We start from the raw sequence: 27,882 nt of genomic DNA on the forward strand, positions 1-27,882 counted from the left end.
TTCTTTTATTACGAGAAAGCGCCATCATGCGCTGACAAGAATCGCACATGTACATGACAGAATACAAAATGTTGTTGTGGTTCCTCTTATCTTTATTCTTTCCTCCTCCTCCTCATGCACCCTTCGCTCTTGTCTTTCTTCATCTTCTCATTTTCTTTCTACCCATCCTCCTTATTCCTCCTTTTATTATTCTACTCTCTCTTCTCCTTTTCTGCTTTTTTTTAATATACAGTGCGTATCAAAAAAAGTTTAGACTTTGAAAAAGCCCTGGGGATTAAAAAATATGTGGGTAATTTTTTCACATATAATCTTGGGTTGGGTCTCATCTATCCAATGAAAGTAAAAGTTTTGACAGAATGTTACACTTGAGTGAGCACTGTCCATTTTTGGAAAGCTCGCAGAAATCTGTTTGCACAGAAATGCTCGTTTTATCGCTGTATCAAGGGAAAGGGCAAACTCAAACTCTCCCTGCAAAACATTTCTCATACAATTCCCTAGCACTTTTGGTCAATTGAAATAAAACGGATACATTCAAGCCGTTTGTAACAATGTTGCAACTCAACTTTAAATTTCAACACTTAGTAAGCACAACCTTTACCCTTTTTGTGCCAGCTGCATCTGCGAACATAACTGAATCTGATCTAAAGCTTATATCAGACATCTCCTGCATTTTTTCATTAAGTTTTTATCATTTAAAGAGGGTTTACATTTCATTTATCATTTATTAATTGTTTCTCCACACTTTTCTTAAGCTTGACAATGATTAAAAAATGAAAGTCAAGCCTGAGCTATGTCATGTAAATCAAAGCTCGGTGTAAAGCAAATATCGTCACAATGGCCTTGGTGTGTGGGGGAGTAGGGTGGGGCGCAATGCACTCTTCGAAGTGTTTTGGGCAAGGAAACTAGTTAAAAGCGGTAAAAGATATCTTCTAATCAAGTTTACTAGTTAAATCTAACATGTTCTTCATGATAAAAGTCTACTTTTATTCGCATAACTATTTCAAAGCTCTGCGCAAATAATTTTTCACTAACTTCAAAAGTGAGTGGTGCTCACTCAAGCGGAAATATTTTTTCGACAGTTATATCTTCATTTGCTTAAATGGATCTTTACCTATCCTAAAATGTGGAGAAATGTTCAGGATATGACAAATGTACACTTTTACAGGATTTTTTCCAAGTGTAAACTTTTTTTTGATACGCACTGTATATTTTTGTCATAATTACTCTTCTATGTCTTTTAACATTATCAGTATGCTTATGTTCATCATCGTTATAATTGCCAATACATTATCATCATCATAAATCATCTTCATCATCATCATCACTACCACAACCACCACAACCACCACTACCACCACCGCCATCATCAACAACAACAACATAATCATCATCATCATCATTCTCCTCCTCCTCATCATCGTCCTCATCATTATCATCATCATCCATCATCATCATCATTTTTAATGAATTTGGAAATAAATACTTCAATCGAATCACCATCATCACTACCACCGCCACCACCACCATCAAAACCAACACTACCCCCCACCACTATTGCCTCCGTCTATACCTTTGAACTGTATCCTCATGATTCTCGTATATGTCTTTTATATAAACTTTATCAAAGATAAAATTTGTCACCAAAATGATTTAAAACACTTTTAACGTAAATCGAACAATAAGGAATTTTTCATTTATTCATCACGACAAAATTAGTGATTTTCAATCATGATTGTTTTTTCTTGTCTTTTTTATCTTTAGCCGACCTGTCCCCATGTAATCACATCTCCACCTGAGACTCAAGTGGCGAGCTATCCAATCGAAAACATTTAAAGCCATCAAAAGTAGTGTGGTATAGGCCTACAACCAAGTTTCCTATCAACTCATAGCTACAACATTTACAACTGATCACAGACATCGATCGGTCAGACACCAGTGAGGGGCCCATCTTACAAAGAGTTGCGATTGATCCAGTCAATCGCAACTATGGAAAGCCAGCAAAATCAACAGATAAGATGCTTGTTTGTTTAAAATATTTTCTCGATAGAATGTATATCTATGAATCCATTGATTTCTTGACAATTTGGTGTGTTTTTCTTTTGTTTACAAAGGACATTTTGCAAATTTCCTGTGGAAAATGTATGGATTTCCAGAGAGTTACGACTGATTTGATCAATATTAACTCTTTGTAAGACGGGGCACAGGACTCCGTTTCACGAAGAATTGTGATCGATCAGATCAATCACAACTATGCAAAACCAGCAATCTTCAACATATAAAGTTCATAAATATGTTCAAAATGCTTTCTAAATAATTATGATGTATACAAATGCGGGTCCATGTGTCATTATCTTGACAATTATGCGTGTTGTTTTGTGTTTCCAACATATCCAATGGAACATTTAGCAAAATTTCTGATATGAAAAGTTATGACAGTGGCCAGTGGAGCTCGTTCAGATTAACCACAACTCGTTATAAGAAAGGGTCCTGGAAATCCATCAGTGTCATAATTTTTTCTACAGGAAATTTGCAAAATGTCCTTTGTAAACAAAAAAGATCACACTGAATTGTTAAGAAACCAATGAATTTATGGATATACATCCATATCTAGATTTTTTTAACAAACCTGCATTTTTATGTTGACTTTGCTGGCTTTCCATAGTTGCAATTGAGCAGATTAATCGCAACTCTTTGTAAGACCGGGTTCTGATAGTTTGCTGGAATCATCAAATGATTCGATGTTGTCTCATGGAAATCATGGTCATCTGTTTTAATATCGTATGTGTATTGACGATGAAAATGATAACTTGGAAAAAAGAGAAATCGACAATTTTATCAGGAAAGGAAAATACTTATAGAGGGCGCTATAATGCTCCTGATTTCATAGCCATTTATTCGGTTAGAGTTAAAGAGGAAGTACAACTGTATGTGCCAAGCCTGTAAAGATTTTCCCATAGGCACGTGTGTCAAAATAAAACTTTAAAAATATACTTTTAAAAAATTAGGATGATATTACGGGGGATTTTGTTTACTACCCCTGGATAGAAAATATATCTGAAATGTCATACCTGACCAGAAAAGGGTATACCAACCTGCTCATTTCGGAAATAAATCGACTTGTAAGAAAACATCTCGTTGACGAAATCTCATTCTTCTCATGAAACGGTAAAAACCCTAATTCTCCTGCCAGTAATCTAGTTCTTATAGTTAAGTGATATTTCTTCCCTATATGGGCAAAGGAAGAGTCCTGCACATAACTGTTTCGTGATAAATATTTTGTCGTGACTGTGTGAAATCACTCAGTACATAAAACAAAATAGTAAACCGACAAACATACATGCAGGATTTTTTGATGTGCAGTATATAATAGCTTGCTACATATAAGAATCGGACTATATACGCGTTGTAAGATTACAGTTGCAATTAACATGGATGAATTATTTCCATCCATGCTACAAGGCTGTTTCACTAAAACAACAATTGAACATTGAGGTTACCAGTGGTATTTGCTCCTTCAAATCAAGGAATATCAAGCATATCATAACATTTGTAATTATGTTTAAAGCTATGATTAGTTCTTTTTTCTTTGTTAAATGACTTTATTTTGTAGGGGTTTGTTACTTTTGTCTATAACACTATTTGCGTTTCTTTCTAATTTATATTCAGAATAGAAACTATGTATTTTAAGTGCATGTACTTACAGCAACTTCTAGTAAAAGGAGTCAAGAGATAAAGGTTCGTATATTAGATGAGGAAATGAAGTTAGATTTGGCGATGCGTCATTTCTTGAATGTTACATAATAGCTCCTTACATGTTTTATCAATCTCCTATAATTACCTTCCCAATTTTGTCTGGAGCGGCGTCGGAGGGGGGGGGGGGGGGTAGTTGCAGTACGACCGCCCTCTGTAACGTACCAAGTTTAATATGCATGATATGGAAGGGGAGAAGGAGAACGGAAGAAAGAAAACAGACAAAAAAGAGCTGAAAGAAAGGACTGCGTCTAGTAGAACTCAGTGTATTGTCCAAATTCGTATTTTAGCCATTTCCACAGAATTAAATAAGATTATATATACATTTATTGTAAAGGCAAAGCTGATAATAATCAAAGAGTACGAAACATACATCATTATAGAATATCATATATTTATTATGTGCTTGTGTGAGATAATGAAAATGCCAGGCGCCGACCCTTTTCATAGTTTCACATTAGCATTATAGCGTCTCTCTGTGCTCATAATTTTGGCATGCATATTGTCATGATCAATATCTCTTGCTAAGGAGAGGACAACGATTAAAAAAGAAAAACTATAAGCTGCAGACTAGTAAGAAATATATCCCAGATGTTTGCAGTTATGGGAATCACAAATAAACAAGTTAACGTCATGGAAATAAAAATGAACCTTACATTTGTCCCTTGGAAATGTAGCGTGCAATTATACAATAAAATTATAAACTCCTCAAAAAAGTTTGGAAATCTTCATTTTTTTAAAACATCAATGTGTAATTAATATCAATGAATGGAGCATTTAATTTTCTTTAAAATGATATCATACGTGATATGATTATGGTTCACATGGAGGTGCAGTGCCTTGAAATGTGGGACAAGGTCAAAATTCAAAAAGTTGCAAAATGACACAATATTAAAAGTCATTGTTCTTTTTTTCAGTGGTGTTGAGAGGTTTTCTCAGCAGTTTCTTTTAATTATTTTCATGCACCTTAACATCAACATTAATATGGAATCAAACACACTTCTGCACAAGCAAACACATAACAAACAACCATGCACGGGTATTTCAAACCATGTTTTCTCACAGAACCATCACTACAGAAGCAGGGGCTTGATTTGAATGGATTCACATCTCTATTGATTCAGACAAAAGAATCATTTTCTGTAATATATTGACCCTTTATGACTATTTCTGCTCGTTTTGCAGCTTTTCAATTCAGACCTCATCCAACATTTTTGAATCCTGCTCTTTTCGTGATGGCATGATCATAACAAGCATGGTATCATTTTAAAGAGAATTAAATAATCTTTTGAATAATGTAAAATATGCATTGTGTTAAATTGGGAGTTGGGAGAAATTGATGGCCAAACACAGATTTCCAAACTTTTTGAGGGGTTTATTATAATTAAGTAGGCCTATATTTACCATACAAATAATGTTTCTAAATTGGCTGTAATTAACATTCATAATAAAACTTGCTTTATTCTTACAATTAAAATGCAGAATCTAGTGTACTGTGTATTAAATTGGAAACGTAAATATCATTACTATCTTTGTTTACTGTCATGGCAATATTTTCTGCTAAATAATTATGTTTAATAACTATATTAGCTTTCGTGTATTAAGTTGAAAACCGAAGTCTGTTCTCATATTTACCTAAGAGGAAATCCAGGTTTTTATTGGGGTTTGCTTGAATTCCCCCTAGTCATCATAACCGCATTGCATTGATCATAATTCAAAAGCATCTCTGGTCACCAGGCACGCTGAAAGAATTTCTGGAGGGGGAGTGGAGACACATCCCGGGTGGGGACTCACTCTGTTAGGAGGATGGGCTAATGTCATATATTTTCGGCGCCACAAAGAGCCGTACAAATCATGCTAAACTTTATTCAACCCAATCAATCGTAACCTTTCCCCCATATACTTTTTATACCGGAATATGAATTTAAAAATGCATCCAAAACATGCAAAATGCGCAACAGGGTCACGTACCGTAAATTACTTATTTCGAAGTGTCGTTGACTAATCAGGAATATTGTCATGATTGTTGCATGTTGTGATCAGTAACAAATTACATCAATGTTGATTCATTAAAGCAATCATTTGTGACAAGGGGCCTGTAAGATCATCCAAATTTCAATTTTCAGATTCAATTCAATTCAATCATGTTTTATTTCGTATAAAACAATACATGTTACACAGCCAGAAGGCTAAAGTTAGCATGTTTACAATAAAATGTTCACAAGTCATGATAAAAGCACACAATTACAATTTACATTGTACATAGATAATAATTAAATTTAAAAGAGCAAGTGTACAAAAAATTCATATTAAATATGATAAAATAGAACGGAAAAAGAAATACAATGTTAAAAAGTGATGATTAATAGACACTTAAAAATTCAAATATCAATTGGATTGAAATGTAGACTAAAACAATGGCAAAAATTTGAGTTGATTTCAAGGGTATGAAAGTAAGAATTTAGGCCTATTAAGAATTTAGTAAATCAATGAGATTGAGACATTTTTCCTTTTTGGTAGCCACTTATTACAGTGAGGGTTTTTCTAAAAAGAGATTTAGCAAACTCCAAACTCAGTTTTTTTCGTCTTCTTTCAAGACTTTCTAATCCACATTTTGTTAGTGCATTTTCATAATCTATAAAATCTGAACCAAGAATTATTTTGCAAACTCTTTTTTTTTGGTATTTTTCTAAGTCCTTTACCTGTATAGCAGTTAGTGCCCCATTGAAAATCGGGACAAAATACTCAAAAATTGGACGAATATATCTAATGTAAATTTGAACAAGGTCTGACATAGGGAGTTTATATTGTTTGACAAGTCTGAACATATACAATTTTTGTTACACCTTTTTATAATATCCGGAATTTTTTTATCCCAATTTAAGTTTGACTGAATATAAACACCAAGTATTTTAACAGTTTCTGAATATTGGATAGAAGTGTCACCAATATGCAATAGATTAGGTAATGGTGGATTTTACCAAATAATGGGTAGTTGACAGACCTTGTCTGTTCGGTATTGATGAATGTCAATATATTTAGAAATATCTTCCAATAACCATTTTGTAATGAATGATTCTGCAATTTCAGCGAATTGACATGTAAGAGATATCGGTCGAAATTCTTTCATATTTGGTGGTTGTGACTTGGGAATGATTGAAAATGTTGAATGATTGAAAGACCTGCGGGTTTCGCGTTACCACATGCATCCCCTCAATCAATGAATATTGAGACGTTCCCGCGGCCTTGAACCGTGCATGAATTAAGGTTAGTTTCATCATGTCCCTACTAGTAGGTCCATGGTTGGATTGACCTCTTTGAAAGAATACGATCAGGTAGAAGAATAAAAGAAATGGGCCTCTGACTTTATGAATCACCTGATTGTTCAAGACTTCATTGAAACAGGTTATATGATTATCTATTGTCGAGCCAAGAAAAGAGATCTCCCCCCAATTTGAAATTGTATTCAGCTATTCCATGTCATTCCTGCCAATAATTTAATTAACATGATCAATAAGGCATCTAAATGAGAAGGGACAGTTTATACCATTGATTTGGAAGTCATTGGAATTATCTGGAATATATTGGATCAATGTTATCCGAAATCAATGAAGAATGATATTTCCCAGGGTCACACTCATTACCTTTTGCCAATATCTAAGCCTGATCTAATATCACCTTAGTAAGGTTAGGTATGAGACTACCATTTGTTGGTTAAAAGAAAATTGCATGTTAAACAAATGGGGATTCACTTAATAGCCAACGGTATGTAGCGATGTTTTCTTTGTAATTACATTTTTACATTTTTTTTTACATGTTTGCTTTTACATTTTACCCCATGAAATGGGTAAAACTCCTGTTCGGTTAGCTGCTTAGAACATTTCTTAAACTGAAGTGAATATGATGCAATGAAAACAATTATTTTTCATATTGAACGAGCATGCCATATATGTTAATAAGTTAACATTTTCTCCCTAATTATAATAACATTGTACTTGATTTGAATTGTCACATTGCCAATTATCCTTAAAGGTTAATAAAAAATGAATGTATTAGAATTCTAACAATAATTATAATCATTTCAATCAATAATCTTTGTTTCCGACGTTAACCGGGGTCCTCACCAGGGTTTTGGCAATATTTGATAACAAAACGAGAGAACACAGCTGTTAGCACATCTTCGTATTTAAAGAGTGACCGGAAGTGATTACGTCATAGGCAAAACGGGGACCCCGGTCAAATACAGACCACAGTGTGTCACGTTTCATGGGGTGGCGGTGGTATGGGGTTCGAAGGGGGTAGTGGGGAGGGGGCTAATTACAGTGGAAAAAATATATAATCGATTTATGTCTTGTAGAGGTATCAACCTTTAACCTGTCAATAGCGTTTGATGATGATATCATAGCTGTGATAGGTAATGTCGCATTGAAGGCAATGTTATAAGGCAATATTACTATAAGTAAATGACAAGGTAAGGATAATGGGATTAGAAAAGCTCCATGCGCATTTTATTTAACGGATCACAAGCACATTTAGAATCTCTACGATTTGATTGACAATTAAACAATGTCAACATTTTCGTTTTAAGAGAAGTCAAGAGATGAGCGAGTGAGTGTGTGTGTGTGTGGGGGGGGGGGTCACGGGTGGTCGAAAAAGCTGGTCCAATAGAATATAATAATGATCCCTCTACACATATTATACGTTACCCCCCCCCCCTCCGGTACGACTTTCCCGCAGCCCTTCTCATTATACCCATTTAGAACTGGATATTGGCGTGCTAATTGTCTTTGATTGGGATTCACAGTGACACATTCGCACGCGAGGCTCATCGTTTTCTCTCTCTCTATCATTTTGTTTCTCCTGATCTGCTTTTTCTCACTCTTTGAATTCCACATCAGGGATGTCGCGTTGTTTAGTTTTTTTCTTTTCCTTCGGATCTAAATTTCATTCAGCCATGATGGACAAGGGAAACCATTAATGCAGGATCCCAACTGATTCATGTACTCATTCTGCTAGGGTAACGTCGGAAACCACCCAGTGGTAGACCACATTATTTGGTCGAAAATATCGACGAAGAATTCACAACGAATCAACGCTGATATCCAGCTTCAAGAATTTCCATCATTTACATAATTCGTTGTCTCGAAAACCGTCCAGTTTTTATTCGCTTTCTTGTGCAATCATGGATCTAACTTTGTTGATCTTTGGAATAGCATGTGTATTTTTCCAGCAGTGCAACGCTCGACCCGCCTTGATACCACACCGCATCATGGACCCAAAGCGAGTGGGCGTGGTCGGATCGGGGAATACCCTAGTCCACGCGGGGAACGAAACCAAAGACATGGATAAAGACCATCTCAAGTATATCATCACGCACTTTGAAACCTTTACAGATGAACAGGTATGCCAGAGAGGTTTCAATATTATTTTGTAGTTCTTACCTTTCATTATTTTTCATTATTTTTTAATCTTTTATACCAAATGATACTATTCTGTAATGATATTATTAAATTATGTAGACTACCGTTTTCTACACCTTTTCGCGAACTTCAATATAAAGAAAAGATCATGAAGATGACGGGGGGGGGGGTCGATAAATATATATATATAGAGAGAGAGGGGGGGGGGTGGGGGTAAACTATATGTTTTCTTGTTCAGTCGAGTAAGGATGAACTTGCAGTTCGTGACTTTTCACACCGTGCTCGACACAAATTAATTGAATTGGTTTTATTCTTATCTTATAATCTCTAATAATAGTTCATGAGGGTCGCGTGCATATCAGGTTTCATTTGTTGGTTTCTTCTCAATCACTGTTCTCGGATTTCTTAATGTGTAAATAATTGATTCTATCGTACGTTTTTATACAAGATTAGAAGTACTTATAAGACTCTGCAACTGATATTCGTAACAAGAGATCCTTATTAGAAATTTTCCGAACTGTCACTTTAATTGTGATTGCAATGCATTTAGTTGTGATATAGGCACGGATTTTTAACTCAACTGCAACTCCCAGTGGTACATGTATATCAGTTTGTTTAAATATTCGTTTTATGTTTATTTTTTTTTTCATTTATATATTTTGGCTTATAAAATCAAGTGAATTTTTTTGGTCAGTTAAATACAATTTTCTCTCATGACTTGTCTCTCCAATAAATTTGATCTTAGTAAAATAAGAAAGGGGATGGCCAAACGTACAATGCATCGGCATAAATAGGCTAAAACGTCCAAGACCCCGTTGGACAAATCGCTGCGTTTGAACGCAACTACCAAAAAAAAACACAACAGCTATCAAAGGTCCATAACACTCGTATTTCATTGGTTGAAAGTCAAGTTGTGTTTGATTTCTAATTTATTGCTAGGAGCTCCGACTCCCTACCCCAGTGTGAAAACCTATTCTCAAAAACTGTTCATGAAAAGGTCGTTGCCCGTTGACGGTTGATGAATCCGACCTGAGCAGCAATGTTAATGGCGGTCATGTGGGGGGGGGGGGGTTCCAAGTAACAACTATAAAACTTTCATTGGGCTCTTCCAGGGCTGTCGCGGTTTCAAGCTCTACGACCCTTGCAACCATCTCATTGATTGTGTATCAGACAATACCTCTTAAATTGATTTTGCACTAATTTATGTACCAAATTATTTGTTCATCATCTTGATGTCAAATTTTAGAAATGCATTTTTGTCAAGTGCATAGATAATCTGCTGGTGGGCAAACTTAGAAATCAGCATACAAAAAAAATGAGGCCTAACCCGAATTGATGTATCCCGGGTTTACAAAAGGCATGATTTGCTTTGTGCAGTTGCTAGGCCTGGATGCTTCATGTTTTCTGCAAGGGTATTGTAATGTGTCTTTAGCAAATGCATTTTAACACAACAGTTATTTCAGATTTTGGTAAGTATACGTGTAAGTCATGCATATTTTAGACAGGACCGAGTAAAAACTTATCCACGGTCAATTTTTGTCTCACCTGCATAGCAGAGTGAGACTATATAGGCACCGCTTTTCCGACGGCGGCGGCGGCGGCGTCAATATCAAATCTTAACCTGAGGTCAAGTTTTTGAAATGACATCATAACTTAGAAAGTATATAGACCTAGTTCATGAAACTTGGCCATAAGGTTAATCAAGTATTACTGAACATCCTATTAGAGTTTCATGTCCCATGATCAAGGTCAAAGGTCATTTAGGGTCAATGAACTTAGACCATGATGGAGGAATCAATATCGAAATCTTAACCTGAGGTTAAGTTTTTGAAATGTCATCATAACTTAAAAAATATATAGACCTAGTTCATGAAACTTGGACACAGGTTTAATCAATTATCACTGAACATCCTGCGCGAGTTTCATGTCACATGACTAAGGTCAAAGGTCATTTAGGGTCAATGAACTTTGGCCGAATTGGGGGTATCTGTTGAATTACCATCATAACTTTGAAAGTTTATTGGTCTAGTTCGTTAAACTTGGACATTAGAGTAATCAAGTATCACTGAACATCCTGTGCGCATTTCAGGTTACATGACCAAGGTCAAAGGTCAATGAACTTTGGCCGAATAGGGTGTATGTTGAATTACCATCATAACTTTGAAAGTTTATGGATCTGATTCATGAATCTTGGACATAAGAGTAATCAAGTATCACTGAACATCCTGTGCGAGTTTCAAGTCACATGATCAAGGTCAAAGGTCATGTAAGGTCAATGAACTTTGGCCATGTTGGGGTTTTTTGTTGAATAACCATCATATCTCTGTATTAAAGTTTATTGGTCTAGTTCATAAAAAATGGACATAAGAGTAACCATGTATCACTGAACATCTTGTGCGAGTTAGAGTAGTTTTCAAAGTCAGCACTGCTGCTATATTGAACCGCGTGATGCAGGAGAGACGGCCAGAGGCATTCAACTTGTTACTTTTAGATGTCCTGAAAGGCATTTTTACTGATTTTGAAATGCAACTGTCGCTGAAGACGATATGTTTTGAATATGGTAATGTATTTTGACAATACATGTATCTATTATGCATTATTATAAACCAAATCCTGATTTTTATCGAAACCATGAATGTTGACGACATGAGCGATGGTGAATTTTCATCCGCGAGTTTGATAGCTACATTTTCCATTTCAAATTAGTTGAACGTTTTTTTTTTTTTTTTTTTTTTTTTTGGGGGGGGGGCACATCGGAACTGGGGCAATTGAATATGCACCTGCTGACCTACATTTATCACAAGGTCAAGGTTTAGTACAGGTAACGTATTGCTGTCAATCAAATTACTCAGCATGAACATGATGAACTTGTCGGAAATCACAACTTTCTTTATAACTCAAATCAGTTGATGTTGATCTTTCACCTTTTGTCTTGTTTGTTTGCTTGGGAGTGTAGATCATTTTCGAAAAAAAAATGGTTTTAAAACCATTATTGTTCATAATATTTCATTAGAAAAGCTGATATCATTAAAAAAAGAAGCAAGATTGGTACATAATTCTTCCGGAAGATTTCTCTTAAATACGATATACTGAGGCCTATTATAATTATGCAAAGCAGCAATGTTCAACTTGCGGTAATAGACCGTTTTACTAACATATTCAAATTTTATGCATACCAGTTTAACAAAGGTTGCCCCTAACAACCGGAAAGCTTGACTGAGGTTTTCCCGACATAGCAAGAACTAGTGTATTCAAAGTGGATTCCAAGTATTGAAATACCATTTTTAGGTACAGGTTAATGGAATAACTCGTTACTAGGCCCCGAGGAAAGAAACATCCTATATAAACCGGTCTATTCAGCGAGCAGTGAACTTAATATCAGAAAAAAAGGTACAATCGTTCCTCTTTTCGGTCCGTGGCTATATTAAACCATGGTAATAGGTCCATGATTAAACCTATCCACTCTTGCCATGCATTGATACAATCATATGGCAAGTATCCAACGTGAAGTTTCTATTGCAAATCTCCTTAAATGAATTAATTCTCTAAATGTCCAAATCTAATGTTTCCGCTATTATAAGAAGACAAAAATGACAGACAAATTTCAACAACGCCGCCCCACTGGAACATCACCCGTTAATCCCAGACCGATACCCTGATTAACTTTAGCTAGACTTTTGGGGGACTGCCTTAACTTTTTCCAGAAACAGTATTCAAGTGGCAAAAATCGCATAACTGGACGATCTTAATTACGGGCCCTTATTTGATAACCCCTATTTACATGATTTATGTGAGGATTATCTGAATTTTAGTCCTGAAAGAAATTCAAATCAATTACTTAATTCATTCAATAATTTGATGTTAATTTAATTCATAAATTTAATGTTAACAATTATTTTGCATCGTATTTCAGTGAATTGATTCAGTTTTGTTTAATTATGATAGTACTATTTTTATCATGCATTTTATTAATTATTTTCATTTATTAATTAAACTCGGTAGTTTTCTTCTAGAAATATCTTATTTAGGTGCATCGAGTTTTAATCACTGTACTCATAATTAAGAGTCTAAATTTCATTTTTATTTCTGTTTAGGAGAGGTATGAAATTGTTAAGTATATATATTTTTGATTGGGTTTGCCCTTTAGGTTATTATGTTAACGTTTTTTTTTTATATATCTGTAATATTTGTATTTAGGTTATCATGACTGTGGATATGAACTTGTTGATTAACTTGATTTCATTCAACGTTTGTCATGCCAGTGGTTGCAATAAAGCCATTTACATATATATGTCGAAAACATTACTGTACTATATATCCTCCCTATAAGTTTCTTAACTCCGTCAATATTCATAATTTCCACAATGAATGAGAATACTTGCGAATTAGCATCAACAGAAAATGTGTCAATTATTTGTAAATTGTTGATTGTTCATGGCAGATGTTTTCCGATGACTAATGCAACCTGGATTCGACTGATGGGGGACAACATCTGGTAGCGTGGAAATAATAGAAGCAAATTGTGACAGAAGTTAATTTACAATGAATTGTTATCAAAATAATTGATTATCTAAATATAGAACTGGGTATGTTATGAATCATTATTCTCAATCAAATTCAAAGACGATACGCAAATAAGTACATGATCGCTGGTCGCAACCGCTTCTCTCTCCCTGAATATTTTCTACCTACTTGTTTACCATACATTCCTCATTCATCTTCTTCCCTCGCACCCCTTCTCCTTCACCTACTCCCTCCTTACCATTTCTCCTTTCACCTATACTCCCTCCTCCCCCTCCTTTCCTCCATCCATCCAAATCCCTCCTTATTTCCCACCTCTCTCCATCTCCTTTTACCCGCTCCTTCATCATGTTAATTCCCCTTACTACCTTCTTCACTTTCCTTCCCCTCCCTCCTCATTTCCCTCCACCCTTTCCCTTTCTTCCGTCCTTCCTCCACTATCACTTCTTCCCTACCCCCTCTCCTCCCTCTTCCTCCGCCCTTTCCCTTTCTTCCGTCCTTCCCCCACTATCACTTCTTCCCTACCCCCTCTCCTCCCTCTTCCTCCGCCCTTTCCCTTTCTTCCGTCCTTCCTCCACTATCACTCCTTCCCTACCCCCTCTCCTCCCTCTTCCTCCGCCCTTTCCCTTTCTTCCGTCCTTCCTCCACTATCACTCCTTCCCTACCCCTCTCCTCCCTCTTCCTCCGCCCTTTCCCTTTCTTCCGTCCTTCCTCCACTATCACTCCTTCCCTACCCCCTCTCCTCCCTCTTCCTCCGCCCTTTCCCTTTCTTCCGTCCTTCCTCCACTATCACTCCTTCCCTACCCCCTCTCCTCCCTCTTCCTCCGCCTTTTCCCTTTCTTCCGTCCTTCCTCCACTATCACTCCTTCCCTATCCCCTCTCCTCCCTCTTCCTCCGCCCTTTCCCTTTCTTCCGTCCTTCCTCCACTATCACTTCTTCCCTACCCCCTCTCTTCCCTCTTCCTCCGCCCTTTCCCTTTCTTCCGTCCTTCCTCCACTATCACTCCTTCCCTACCCCCTCTCCTCCCTCTTCCTCCGCCCTTTCCCTTTCTTCCGTCCTTCCTCCACTATCACTTCTTCCCTACCCCCTCTCCTCCCTCTTCCTCCGCCCTTTCCCTTTCTTCCGTCCTTCCTCTACTATCACTTCTTCCCTATCCCCTCTCCTCCCCCTTCCTCCGCCCTTTCCCTTTATTCCCTCCCCCTGTTAAATCGGATGTAAAAGAAGAAAGTTATGGCATTTTTCGCTTATTTTTCACAAAAACAGTGATATGTACAATTCAGTCCCTCAATTCGTTGATGTCCCTCACTAATTCTTTTTTTTTATTGTTTGAACTATACAATAAATCATTTAAAATAGATTTGAGAATAATGACAAAGTTGACTGAACCATATGGTATTAAACAAGCTAATTCCACATGTTCAGCCAGGAATTAATCATCTTTTCATGTGACAATGAGGAGAAAATTAGAATATTTCATATAAGATAAAACAAAAGAAATAGTGAGTGGATGACATCGTCAGTCTTCCCATTTGCATACTGACCAGGATGTGCGTATAACTGTTTTGTAAAACTAAGCGAAATTTTAAAATATCATAACTTTCTTATTTTACATCCAATTTTGATGAAATTTTCAGTGTTATGGTTGTTTGATTTTTCTCTTTTTATTCAAATCAACATTTTGTTGGGGTGGACTTGTCCCTTAAGCCTGTTTCACTCATTTTTATGCCATGATCTTCTACTAATAAATTCAATTAAATTCATTTACTCTGTCCGTCCCTGTATTTTGATTCATCTGTTTCTGTACATTACATCTCTTCCATTTCTATTCTCCCTCTCCTCATCTACCTCTCTCTCTCCCCCTCTCTCCTTCACACTCATCCCTTCTCCCTCCCTCTTTCTTTCTTTCTTTCTTTCTTTCTTTCTTTCTTTCTTTCTTTCTTTCTTTCTTTCTTCCTTTATTTCTTTCTTCTTTCTTTCTTTCTTTCTTTCTTTCTTTCTGTCTTTCTTTCTTTCTTTCTTCCTTTATTTCTTTCTTCTTTCTTTCTTTCTTTCTTTCTTTCTTTCTCTTTGTCCCTTCTCTCTCATTCTTTCTCTTTGTCCCTTCTCTCATTTTTTCTCCCGCATCTGTCATCCACCTAAATCGGGCTTTCTGTAAATAGAACTGCTAACATTACTCTGAGCTCGTGGGACTTAAGTGGAAGTTCCTGTTGTACCCACACTGGTATGTACTCAGAATAAAGAAATACAAGAGACAAAAGCCACATGAATGTTCGTTTAAAGGGGAAGTTCACCCTGACAAAAAGTGTGTTGTAAAAAATAATTTAAGAAAATATTGCCGAAGGTTTGAAAAAAAATCCACCAAAGAATTAAAAAAGTTATTAGAATTAGAATTATTTGATTTGTGACGTCATAATGCGAACAACATTCCTACATAGCGAATGGTAAAAAAACAAATCAATGAAACGTCATTTTCTCATTTTCATTCATTTTGGTATAAAGTCCTTTTCAAATGGTTATATTTGATTATTTTCATTCGTTATTTGCCCTCCGTCTACGTGTACTTTTTTTTCAACAAAAGTTACTTAATTTATCATTATTTGTCCTATTAAGTTTTTTTGTGAGTTATACTTTTATCATTGTTCTAGTTAAATCACACCCATTGTTTCTTTAACTATTTTCGATTTCTTTTATTTTTTTATTGATCAATTATTACATTCTCTCAGAGTGTATTAATATGTGATGTGATGGTTGTGAAGTAACTCTTCAAAATGGCGTAGGGAGTTTAATCATATTGAGGGAATGCAGCATGACTCAAAATTGTCTTGAAACATTATAAACGAGAGAAGTGGGCAAGCGATTTTTTTTCAACTTTTCAAATTAAGAATTCGATAATATTCTGAAAATAGCATTTAAATTTCAACCTATTCTTTACCGTTCTTTCTTGTTCCCTTTCTTTTCCTAGTTTTTCTTTGTCGGGAAACTTTTTTTTAAGGGGGGGGGGGGTGTTCAGTGCCCCAATGCCCAAATTTATTTGTTAATTACATTCTTTTCTCCCGTCCTTACGTGAAATGCCTTACTCATTTCTTTGAGAGTCAATGAAGACAAAGACAGGAAATACGACAATTACAACAATAGCTGTCGTAATGAGCAGTAGTTAGGGACCTGCCATCTTTGAAATTAGAAATTTAACGAGCTATGTATTTTCAAAATGGACATAGGCCTACGTGTTAAAACCTTCCTTCTCCTTTAATTTTGGAGGGGTGTTATAGGGTTGGTTAAAATGAATATACCTATTGTTGAGAGGAAAAATTGTTCTTTTACATGGTATTCTGATATAACAAACAGTTGGTAAGTTCCATCAAAGCAAACAACCATTTTTTTCTTCCTTACGAGAACTTGATCAAAAGCGCAGACAAAAGAATGTATCCCATCAGATTTATTGAAAAAATAGAAAAATTTGGCAAAATCTAAATATGACAAGGTAATGGACTAAAAAAAATAGTTGTATGAAATTGAAAGGTTGCTTATCCTATTAACTTTAGTTACTAAATTCAGCAACCATGAAATAACCTGATCCCACTTTCTACAAAGCTGTTTTCAGAGAGCGTGCAGGAAAGAAAAAAATGTTTATTCACAAAAAGAGAGTTGACTCAGTGGCGAATCAAGGGTGGGGGGGGGTTAAACACCCCCCCCCCTCTTTGAGACCATACCATTAACAGAAAATGAGTGGAAAATGTCGTGTATACGCAAGAAAAAGAAGTGAGGATTTAGGAGGAGGGCAATGTCAAACATTTCTTGACAAAAATGCCCCCTTCTGGAAAATCCTGGATCCGTAGATTTCGATTCAATCTCCAGACCTGACTGAAACATCCGCAGTGATTCGGGGAAACTTAATTACTCTCAGCAAGAAAAGAGAAAAGATGGGGTCACGTAAATGTCATCTAAAGCTACATTCATTCACCGTGCTAACCAAACCAAAACAACAGTATTTAACAGCTGTGCCCAATTTAAAGGACTCGCAACATGCTGGATCATTATCTTTTATTATACGTATATTGGGGTAAGAAAAGAGTCTCTGATGACAAAGGTAGCATGACTTGTTTTATAAAGTTGATATGTCAGGGATTATGAGACAAGGCATCCGAGGAGAATGTGTCTGGAGATGTCGCAACTGTAGGCGAATGTTTAGTGTTAGGGTTTAATGCACAGGGAAAACAAACAGATATATGATTAGCGGCCCACTAATTATCTATTACAAAATAATAATTATTTTCGTTTTTGTGTTATCCATAAATATATTTGAAAGTTAATAAATCCATACTTCTATCTGTCCATTCATCTTGTATATATGCATCAATCATTGATTCACTGTTGAGCTGCGATTGATTGAATAATCCATTAATTCGTTCATAAACCCATTCATGTGTATTAATTTACTTATTTACTTATTTGTGTTTATTCGTTCATTTATTTATATATTTATATAAAAAAGTGGACGAAGAGAGGCTTAAGAAAAAAAACAATGCATATTCAAAAGAGCTTTTGGGTTCAACTGACATTATCAAAGAGATCAGAGTGAAAAGTTGAAAAGTGCATCACCCCCCCCCCCCCACTAAAAAAACTGAAGCAAAGTACAACCAAAAACACTACAAGTGGTCTCAATGTAACTGGCAATTAAAAAAATAAAACTATTATCATTTTAAGAGGATGGGCTGAATCCACCACCCCACTACATTCAATTTGTTACCATGGTTACCGATCACGGGGAATAAGGAGTGGTCGCTTGACGAATGTAGTCGATAAAATAACAATCATCATTGTCACGCTGACGGCATACCGAGCTTAGTAGTGCAATGCCGGTCCGGGGTTTAATCATTTCCCGAAAATAGAACGTCATGGTCGTCGTGATATGTCATTTTTAATCGTTCATTCCTCACCTATCAGCTGATATCGGAAATGTGGTACATAAACAATATAATAGTCGCGTTCACACATCGACCAAAACAACAAGATTCTTTTGCGGCTTGCCATCCCTCATTCGCTTACAGTATGATTGCATTTTCGGTTCCATGACATTTGCTCCGGCGACAATTGCTCCAATGAAAAATCTGCACGCTTAGTCAAACTTAAGACCTAAACTCTAATAGGCAATACTAAAGAAACCATAATCCTTATGTTTACGTTATTACAAGCCAACTTAATTCAATTACAATCCTCAGCCTAACCGTATGACCTCTGAAGACCGGAGCAAATGTCGCAGGAGCAAATGTCGCAGGAGCAAATGTCACAGGAGCAAATGTCACCGTATTTTTAGCTCTTGACCATTAGCCCTTTACTTATGTTAGATTAATTTAAGATTAATTTGTGAAAATGCAAGGGAAATCTGAAGTTTTAGTCACAATGTGGACAAAGTCGAGGTTTTCAAGCGGGTTTCCCATGCTTCTTTCGAGGCTACTTCACACTCATCATTTTTTAATAAAAAAATCATATGGATAGAAATCTTCTGAAGTTATATCCAAATACATGAACAAAATTGAAACAAAATCATAATTGCAAAATACAGGATTGATTTTGCTTAAAGAATAAAAAAAGGAAAAATTAGGATTTTTGTTTATTTTTTCACAACAATTACAATAGCTTTGCTATTTTTTTTTCTCTCTTTTAGGGTGTGAATGGTTCAACTGCGTCCAAATTGTCAACAAGCCATTTTCTATCACGAGCTAAAAGGAAAGCTGTCGAACCCCATCATTTCTGGCCGTATGGGATCATACCGTATGAGATGACAAATACGTATGATGGTAAGGATTAAAAACAACGTCTTGTTACTCTTTTCAAGGGTGGTGCTACGGGGGGGGGGGGGGGGGGCTGGCGACCGCCACCTTTGATTTTTCATGTAGTGAAAAAAGAGGAGAAAATGAGAGAGAAAAAGCAGAAACAAGAAATATAGATGCCGTGCAACTTTACACTCATAGAATTCAACTATAGAAAAATTATAATATGAAAATGATATGGCGCTGCTTTAGGGTCGTCTGCCCTCTCACTAACTCTCTAACAAAATAGCCCGGATCCACCCCGGCCCTTTGTGAACTTCACAATAATGACGCAACTTTGTGAAGATGTCAATGTTATGATTTCAAATTTCAAGACTGCTCTATTGGGTCAACAGGCAAAGTTTTAAGGGATCATTGCATAGATTTTAACTGATAAACGGACAGTTGATCGGGGGCGGGGTAAACCAACTTGAAGATGTTTTTTATCCGTAAACACAGGTTTAGAGTAAAATTACCCTGATCTCCTTTTTTCTATCCCCTTTCTTCTCCCCCCTCCCCTTTCTACACTCTGTCTCTTCCATTTTAGTCTGCAAATATAGACCCACATCTGCAGTGTGTACCACAGCTGGTTTAAGAAGGCTGCATAGCAGACTAGGTCTACTGAGGCTACAGATGGCTCGCTTCGCTCGCCCTTTCAAGCTGGTTTGCTTCGCAAACCAGTAGCAGATCCCACCTCACGAGCCATTCAGAGTCTGCATAGCAGACTAGCCCCTTTCGAGAGACAACGGGGGGGGGGGGATATTTTGTTTGATAAACCGCTTGATTCCTCACACAATTCCAATTATAACACTGTTAGTAAATATATGTTTTGTTTTCTCTTTCTTTGCTTAAACCTTTCAGAAAAGGAAAAGAGTGAGATTTATGAAGGAATGAAATCTTGGGAGAAAGTAACATGCGTCCGTTTTGTGCCATACACACCCCTTCTCGCTAAACAGCTGGGCCATTCAGACAGACTTTATTTAGAGAAACGGGAAGTGTGTACATCTTTTCTGGGACGACGAGTTAAAGGGCGCCATCTGATGTCGGCTTGCCCACACTGGGTAAGGAATTATAATTCACGTTCCTCTATTAAAATAAAAAAATATTTACCTTATTAATTTCAGGAATAAGGATATTGTATTAGCTGTCAGAATTTCCTTCTTTGTATAACCATTTTGATTTTCTCATTGATTATTTTGTACGACAATTAATTTGTTTTCAACATTCATAGGCAATAAATTATGGAAAATTTATACACACCTGTCATGATTATTGTGCTGAAAAAAAAGAGAATATGAAACCCCTTTCCGTTACAGACGTACACGATGGTCCACGAACTCGGGCATGCAGTCGGTATGCGACATCAACATCAAACACCGGATCGTGATCAGTACATCGATATACATTGGGAGAACATCGACGAGAAGGTGAACCTTGAACAGTCGTTCGGCATCGTAAGAAACCCGTCACTCTACGATCAGTCGTTGCTCAAAGCCACTCCCTACGATATCAACTCCATCATGCATTATCCGTTCAATGTAAGCTCTCTGATATTTCAGTTTTGTCCTTGATAAAATCAGAATATTTAGATTAAAACAAAATACATATAAAAGGTAAATATGACCAGGGCCCCGTTGCTTCAAAGTTACCATTATGGTAACTTTACCAACCAATTAATGTAACTTGTATGAAATCCTTGTTTTTGATTGGCTGTTGATCAGCGTTACCATGGTAGTTACCATTGGATGAAAAAGTTACCATGATAGTAACTTTTATGCAACCTTTTATGCAAAAGAGTTATGATTGATCCAATCAATCGCAACTATGGAAAGCCAGCAACATCGACATCTACACTACATGTTTCTTCAAAATATTTTCTATATAGTTCTGAGGTATATTCATACATTAACTGTGTGACAGTTCAGTTTGCTTCTCTTTGTTTTCACAGGACATTGTGTAACTTTTCTAAAGAGGAAATTATGACACTGATGGATTTCCATAGAGATACGATTAATGGGATCAATCATAACTCTTTGTAAGACGGGGCCCATGTGTATATAATGTACACAGTATTAACGAACAAATAACAACAATTAATCACCTAAATTATTAAAGGTCAAGTCCACCCCCAAAAAATGTTGACTTGAATAAATAAAGAAAAATCAAACTAGCATAGTGCTGAAAATTTCATCAAAATCGGATGCAAAATAAAAAAGTTATGACATTTTAAAGTTTCGCTTTTTTCACAAAACAGTGATATGCACAACTAGATGAGTCAGTCGATGATGTCCATCACTCACTATTTTCTTTTGTTTATTATTGTTTGAATCATAAAATATTTCAGTAAGGAGCAACATGACTGAAACATATAGTATAAAACAATGATAATACCACATGTTCAGGGAGGAATTATTCGTTGTATCACTTGTCATTGAGGAGAAAATCAGAATATTTCATATTTGACATAATAAAATACAAATGGAAAAGTGAGTGGATGACGTCATAGTTTCCTCATTTGCATACCAGCCAGGATGTGCATATAACTGTTTTGTGAAATGAAGCGAAACTTTAAAATGTCATAACTTTCTTATTTTACATCCATTTTCGACATGAATTTAAAGCATAAGTTTCTTTCATGTAACCTCTATCCACTTGTCTTTCAAAAAGTACCGCCTGGTGTCTACTTATTTTGTGGATTTGCTTCCCCGTTCTCATTGGTATTAGGTGACCAGTGACACCTTGACTATTCTTTCTTTACAGCAAGTCAATACTTCATTCAAGCTTTTCTGCATCCTCACTAATACAGTATCCCTCCATAATTAATGCACCGACACATCTTCGTTCCTTTATTGAAACTTCTTTACCTTTTTTTAATCAGCCATTATGCACAAATGTCTTGCGTCCCTTTAAACTCTAGCCATTTATACGTCAGGCAGGAAGTTCTTAAGTACACATAAGACGCCCCCCGTCAAAAAATACTGGAAAATCATCAATTTTTGTCAAATTCCATACATTCAATTTTCTACATGGGGCTGCCTTACTGTCTGTCCCCAAGAGGTCGATGAGCCAATGTTCCTATCTCTAGGTATATGCGCCTGGTCATTTTGAGATTTACGGTCTTCGCCTTTGCACTGCCGATACATTTTATTAGGTATCGTCACCCGCATGTTCTTCAAATTGGAATTCATGGGATTTTCTCGTCTGTGAATGAACTTACTGGCCGTGGTCAATTTAATGGCGCATCTTCCAAAAACAGCAATGGGGCGGGGGAGGGGGGGGGGGAAGATATGTACACCCCTTTCAAACATTTCACGCTTTGCGAACTGATAAAGAGGTTCGAGCCAAGGTCACCTCTTTCGGATGTTGACGTCACTCGGTCCCATAGGTACATTTGCCCCATCTTACCGATCAACTACAACTATGGAAAGCCAGCAACGCCAACATCTAAAATGCATGTTTGTTATGTTCGTTTAAAATAGTTTCTAGATATGTGATGGATATTTTCTTGAAAACTCGATGTGCTTCTTTTTGTTCACAAAGAACATTGTGCAATTTTTAGGCAGAAAAATATTATATTGATGGATTTCCATAATATGTCCAAGGTTGATTAGATTGATATACATCTGATGAAACTCAATCACATACATGCGCGCACACTTTTGCGCCATCATCAGTTCTGATCATCTTATATTTGTTTTGCACTGGTGGCTTGGTGGTCAGGAGCCTTTCTTTCTTTCTTTCCTTCTTTCCTCATTTCCTTCCTTCCTTCCTGCTTCCCTTTCTTCCTTCCTTCCTTCCTTCTCTCCTTCCCTCCCTCCCTCCCTCCTTCCTTCCTTCCTTTCTTTCTTTAGTTGCTCCTGCCATTCCTGCTGAGAGTATCAGACAGGGCGCCCAAGACCCTGTATCATGTGGAAATAAATATGGAAATGAATGAATAAATGAATCAACCAACCATGGAGGTGGAAATAAATATGGAAATGAATTAACCAATCAATCAATCAATGAATAATTACATAAATGATTCAACCAACCTAATCCTTACTCTACCCAGGGATGGGGGTGGCCAATTTTTTGTTCACCCATATTTTCCCCAATCAACCGCTCAAAGCTGATTTGATTTTCTTATTTGTTTGTTTCTTGGAGGGGTATTCCTAACAAACACTATCGTAGATCTAACTAATAGATTTATTCTTTCAAACCACATAAATATTTAATAATTCCATAATCGATATCTAAATAGTGCGCGCTAGAGCTAGAATCTGGGCGTTCTATATACATTTTTTTTAATCATGAAAATCAATAATGCGAGCGCGAAGCGCGAGCTGAAAATATTTGACATTCCGATCTGAAAAACTCCACATAGAGTCATGCTATTTTCAAGTTTTCAGTCTTTTTATTAGAGTTAACCATCTTCACAAAATAAGTATTAAAGGGATGGTCTAGGCTGAAGATATTTATATCTCAATAAATATAGTAAAATTCACAAAGCAAAATGCTGAAAATTTGATAATAAATCGGATAACAAATAAAGAAGTTATTGATTTAAGTTTTGCATTATTCCGGTTAAAACGTTCTAGGCATGTCTTTATGAATATTCCTGAGATGGGCTGATGATGTCATATCCCTACTTGTTCTTTTGTATTTTATTATATGAAATTAGGTTTATTCGAAAATTTTCTACCAAGAACTAAAAACAATTGGATATACAACTGATTAAGTGCATTAGTTATTCATTGCCGCAACTTATTTCATCATAATGGAGACACATTATTTACACATGTACAATTATGAAAAATGTAGCATTTATTATTTCATGTAATAACATCAGAAAAGGGAGAGTGGGGATGTGACATTATTAGCTCACTTAATAAATATTCATGACGATATGCATAATATAACCATTTTCACAAAATATTGATAAACCTTAAAACTCAATAACTTCGTTATTTGTTATCTGATTTTGATGAAATTTTCAGCATTTTGCTCTGTGAATTTCACTCTATTTATTCAGTTATGAATATTTTCAACCTGGACCATCCCTTCAAGCGGAATTAACATAACCCAACGAGGAGTTACTCCCCTCTCTACTTTTTTTTCCATATCTCCTCCAGGCGTTTTCAAAGCACTACACACTACCAACAATCACTGTCAAGGGAAAACCGAATCGCATTATCGAGTGGAGGACCGAGCCAAGCTTCTACGACCTCAAGCTCGTCAATATGATGTACAAATGCGGCAACCATTGCAGCTTCAAATTAAACTGTCAAAATGGCGGCTACCAGAGTCCCACCGACTGCCAGGTCTGTCTATGCCCTCCGCTGACCTGGGGAAAGACGTGTGAGAGTGTGTCGGACCAGCCCTATGATTCGGGCAAGTCGGATAAACCGTGGTATACGAAAACAATATTTGAGCATAACTGGTGGAGATAAAATTATGATAATTATTTATTATGCTAGATGGGAAACAAAGGGTGCTAAAATAACTACACCATTCATGTATATATAGGTTTTTTAAAGTATATCATGTGACCTAGCCACCACATAACCAACAGTAAGCTTGGTAAGTAGCCAAAATAATTTGTGAATTATTTCTATTGGGTTTGAAGAAAAACAAAACACACCTCCTAAGCTTTAAAATGTTATATAACTTGTCGAAATTGACCAACGATAACCCCAAAGGTACTTGATCGAATGTAGAAGAAGCAAGAGTTTCAAAAATTATAGAGAAAACAGTATTTTAAGTTTGGGGTTCACCTAAGCGTGAGATAGGCTTTAATAGTACACTGTCACTATAGGCAATCTCACATAACAGATGATACTTCAAGCAGTCTGCAAAAACTTGGCTCAAAGATACTCTGGTATCTTGTATTTTTATTCTACTTTACAACTTGACATTTTGACAATATGAAGAAAAGGAATTATTCTTTCAAATAAGCTAATTTTTTCTTTTGCTTTGTGAAGACCAAATTGCTATTTTGGTTATTTACCACGTTTACAGAGAACCTTCCCAGGCGACTTATTGTTTTTTTTTGGTGGCTATGGTCCGACCAGGTGGGTGTTTCATGAATGTTTTCAGCACTGACTAAATTGTCAGTGCTGACAATTTCAGTAAAATTCTTGGTTTTGATTGGTTGAAAGACACTGGCCTTTGAATGTTACTATGGTAACTGCTATCGGAGAAAGACAACTTGTCAGTGCTGACAACTTTCATGAAACGGTCCCCTGGTCACAAATGAACATCCATCACATATCGGGAGGGGGGGGGGCGAAATGATCACGCTTACCACGTTAAATATTACTGTATATAGGAATAAAATAAGAGAGCAAACTAATGTTTTAGTTTGTTGCAGGGACCGCGGAACCAGGGGGACTGGGTGCTCCAGCGCCCCATTTTTAAATTTTCAACAGACGTACAAAAACGTAAGTCCATTTTGCATGGTCAGTCCGCACTGAGTGATGGTCACTTTATGTGTTTTGTGATGAATCGTGTTTTTTATCATGTGTTAAAAATGGAAATACTCTATTTTTTATATTTAATTGTCAAATTCAAGTCAATATGGTGAACCTGATCTATACGTATTCTCTCCAAGGGCTTCAGGACAGGGACAGAGAGAGAAAGAGAGAGAGAGAGAGAGAGAGAGGGGGGGGCTTCAGCAACCACCTTTTCAATAAACGTGTAAAAAATGTAAAACAGTGATACTTTTTTCTGGCATGGTCAACCCCCCCCCCCTCTCTCTCTCTCACACACACACACCCTCTCACACACTTTCCATTCTACTTTCAAATAGTATATATATAAGCATAAAAATCTTTAGAGCTTGTCACATGTTCACCAGACTTAACAAGTGTTTTTACAGGTCGAATTGAAAAAATGGTAATGTTGATTACACTACTTGTTCATATTTTCATTCATAGGAGAGTTTGTTGATATGGTGGTATAGTAAAAATATGTTATAGACTGACTGATTCAGTATTTTGGTTTGACCCTGCTTTTAATCATTTAAAATCTCTTAATTCCCAAAGGCTTTGAACAGTGACAACCTGGTTCCAACGCCTGTTCCTTGTCACAGAATGCATGTTGATGATACGCAAAATAAGTACTGTAAGTAAACGTGTGTGTTCATAATTAATAAATTTATTTTATTTTTTGACCAGTACAAGTAAGAAGTGTCAGAATGCGACGCTATATACATTCCTGTGTTTTGATTGGTTGTAAAAATCATGTATTTCAATGGAAAATAAGAAATGCATAAACGTGTATTATGAATATGGAATTCGGCTGTGTAAAAAGAATTCAATCGTTATTTGCTTACATAGGACGATGATAATCATTTCAGTTATCAAATATTATCACAGTATTGGTAAATGAATAATTATGCAACAAATTACAGAGTATATTCATTCTAGCGGTATGCAAATACAAAGTAATAACAAATAAATGCTAATGTTCAAAGGCAAGCACGATATTTCACTTCTCAAGATATATTATAGAAAGAAATATAAAAATAAAAAGAGGAAAAACAAGTAAGTAAAATATTAGAGAAATTGAATAGGGTGAGAAAACATGGAAAATAAATGGTTGGGGCAAATAGAGAGAGAGAGAGAGGGGGGGGGGGGAGAGGGAGGCAAGAGAGAAATAACATTTATTGTGTGTTTTTGAGGCATTTTCATAATTTTGCTTATATTCATGCTATAACATAAAATAAAAAGAAAAATCATTTTACAGCTGATTTTTTGTCAACCACATTTCATTTGACATTGAAGACAGCCTATCTATACAGAGTTCTTACTATGTAAAACTGATGATTTTTAAATGATATGCTGAAAATACTGAATATTTGGATTGTGATGACTGACATGTACAACGTTTTTATTAGCAAAAAGGAAAAACAACTATCGACAACATGTTATGAAATATATGAAAAGTATGTTTGCAATGCTAACTACCAATGAAACAAAATTTGTCATTGGAATAATTTACAAATCTATATGGATAATTTAGCAACAAACTGATGATATTTACATATCGCACAATATCCAAGAAAATCTGGATTACTAAAGTAAATATTTTCTGTCAGATATATATTACATTCAAATACCAACGAAAGAAACATACATGAATACATTTTCACCATCACAACAGTGAACAAAAGGCGATAAACACTATAAAGTGACGCAATATATTCAATCATTTTCCTCTTACATTTATAATCTTATACAAGCAATATAAGACCTCGCAATAGGGCAAATTAATCATGTTAATAGTTCCAAGTAAACATTATTCAGGGTCCTGAAGAACACGATTGATTTGAAAATAAGGATTAGTAAAATCCCTAAAATGAAAACAATGATTTATAGAAAAATATTTACAAAGGAAAACAA

At 36.0% G+C, this 27,882-nt stretch overlaps 2 protein-coding genes across 2 annotated transcripts in view; both read left to right on the forward strand.

The window, feature by feature from the left end:
• Window positions 1–1,780, forward strand: part of LOC121430658 — a 38,243-nt gene extending 36,463 nt beyond the window's left edge. Inside the window, exon 7 of the mRNA XM_041627992.1 lies at window positions 1,762–1,780. Coding sequence (XP_041483926.1) covers window positions 1,762–1,780 — 19 coding nt within the window. The remainder of the gene's footprint in view (window positions 1–1,761) is intronic.
• Window positions 1,781–8,549: 6,769 nt separating this feature from the next.
• Window positions 8,550–26,958, forward strand: LOC121414871 (protein SpAN-like). Its single transcript, XM_041607926.1, has 5 exons — window positions 8,550–9,151; window positions 19,357–19,489; window positions 20,363–20,562; window positions 20,818–21,039; window positions 24,613–26,958. Exons 1-5 carry the CDS (start codon window positions 8,933–8,935, stop codon window positions 24,928–24,930), a joined length of 1,092 nt encoding a protein of 363 aa, XP_041463860.1. The 5' UTR covers window positions 8,550–8,932; the 3' UTR covers window positions 24,931–26,958.
• The last annotated feature ends 924 nt before the right edge of the window (window positions 26,959–27,882 follow it).

Source organism: Lytechinus variegatus, chromosome 1, assembly GCF_018143015.1.
Source record: "Lytechinus variegatus isolate NC3 chromosome 1, Lvar_3.0, whole genome shotgun sequence".
NCBI lineage: Eukaryota > Metazoa > Echinodermata > Echinoidea > Temnopleuroida > Toxopneustidae > Lytechinus > Lytechinus variegatus.

Bases quoted from the DNA above. Each gene is read 5' to 3' on its own strand.
- LOC121414871 (XM_041607926.1), top strand. From the start codon at position 8,933: ATGGATCTAACTTTGTTGATCTTTGGAATAGCATGTGTATTTTTCCAG. The intron at 9,152-19,356 runs GTATGCCAGAGA...TCTCTCTTTTAG, and splicing joins AAACCTTTACAGATGAACAG to GGTGTGAATGGTTCAACTGC. The intron at 19,490-20,362 runs GTAAGGATTAAA...TAAACCTTTCAG, and splicing joins GATGACAAATACGTATGATG to AAAAGGAAAAGAGTGAGATT.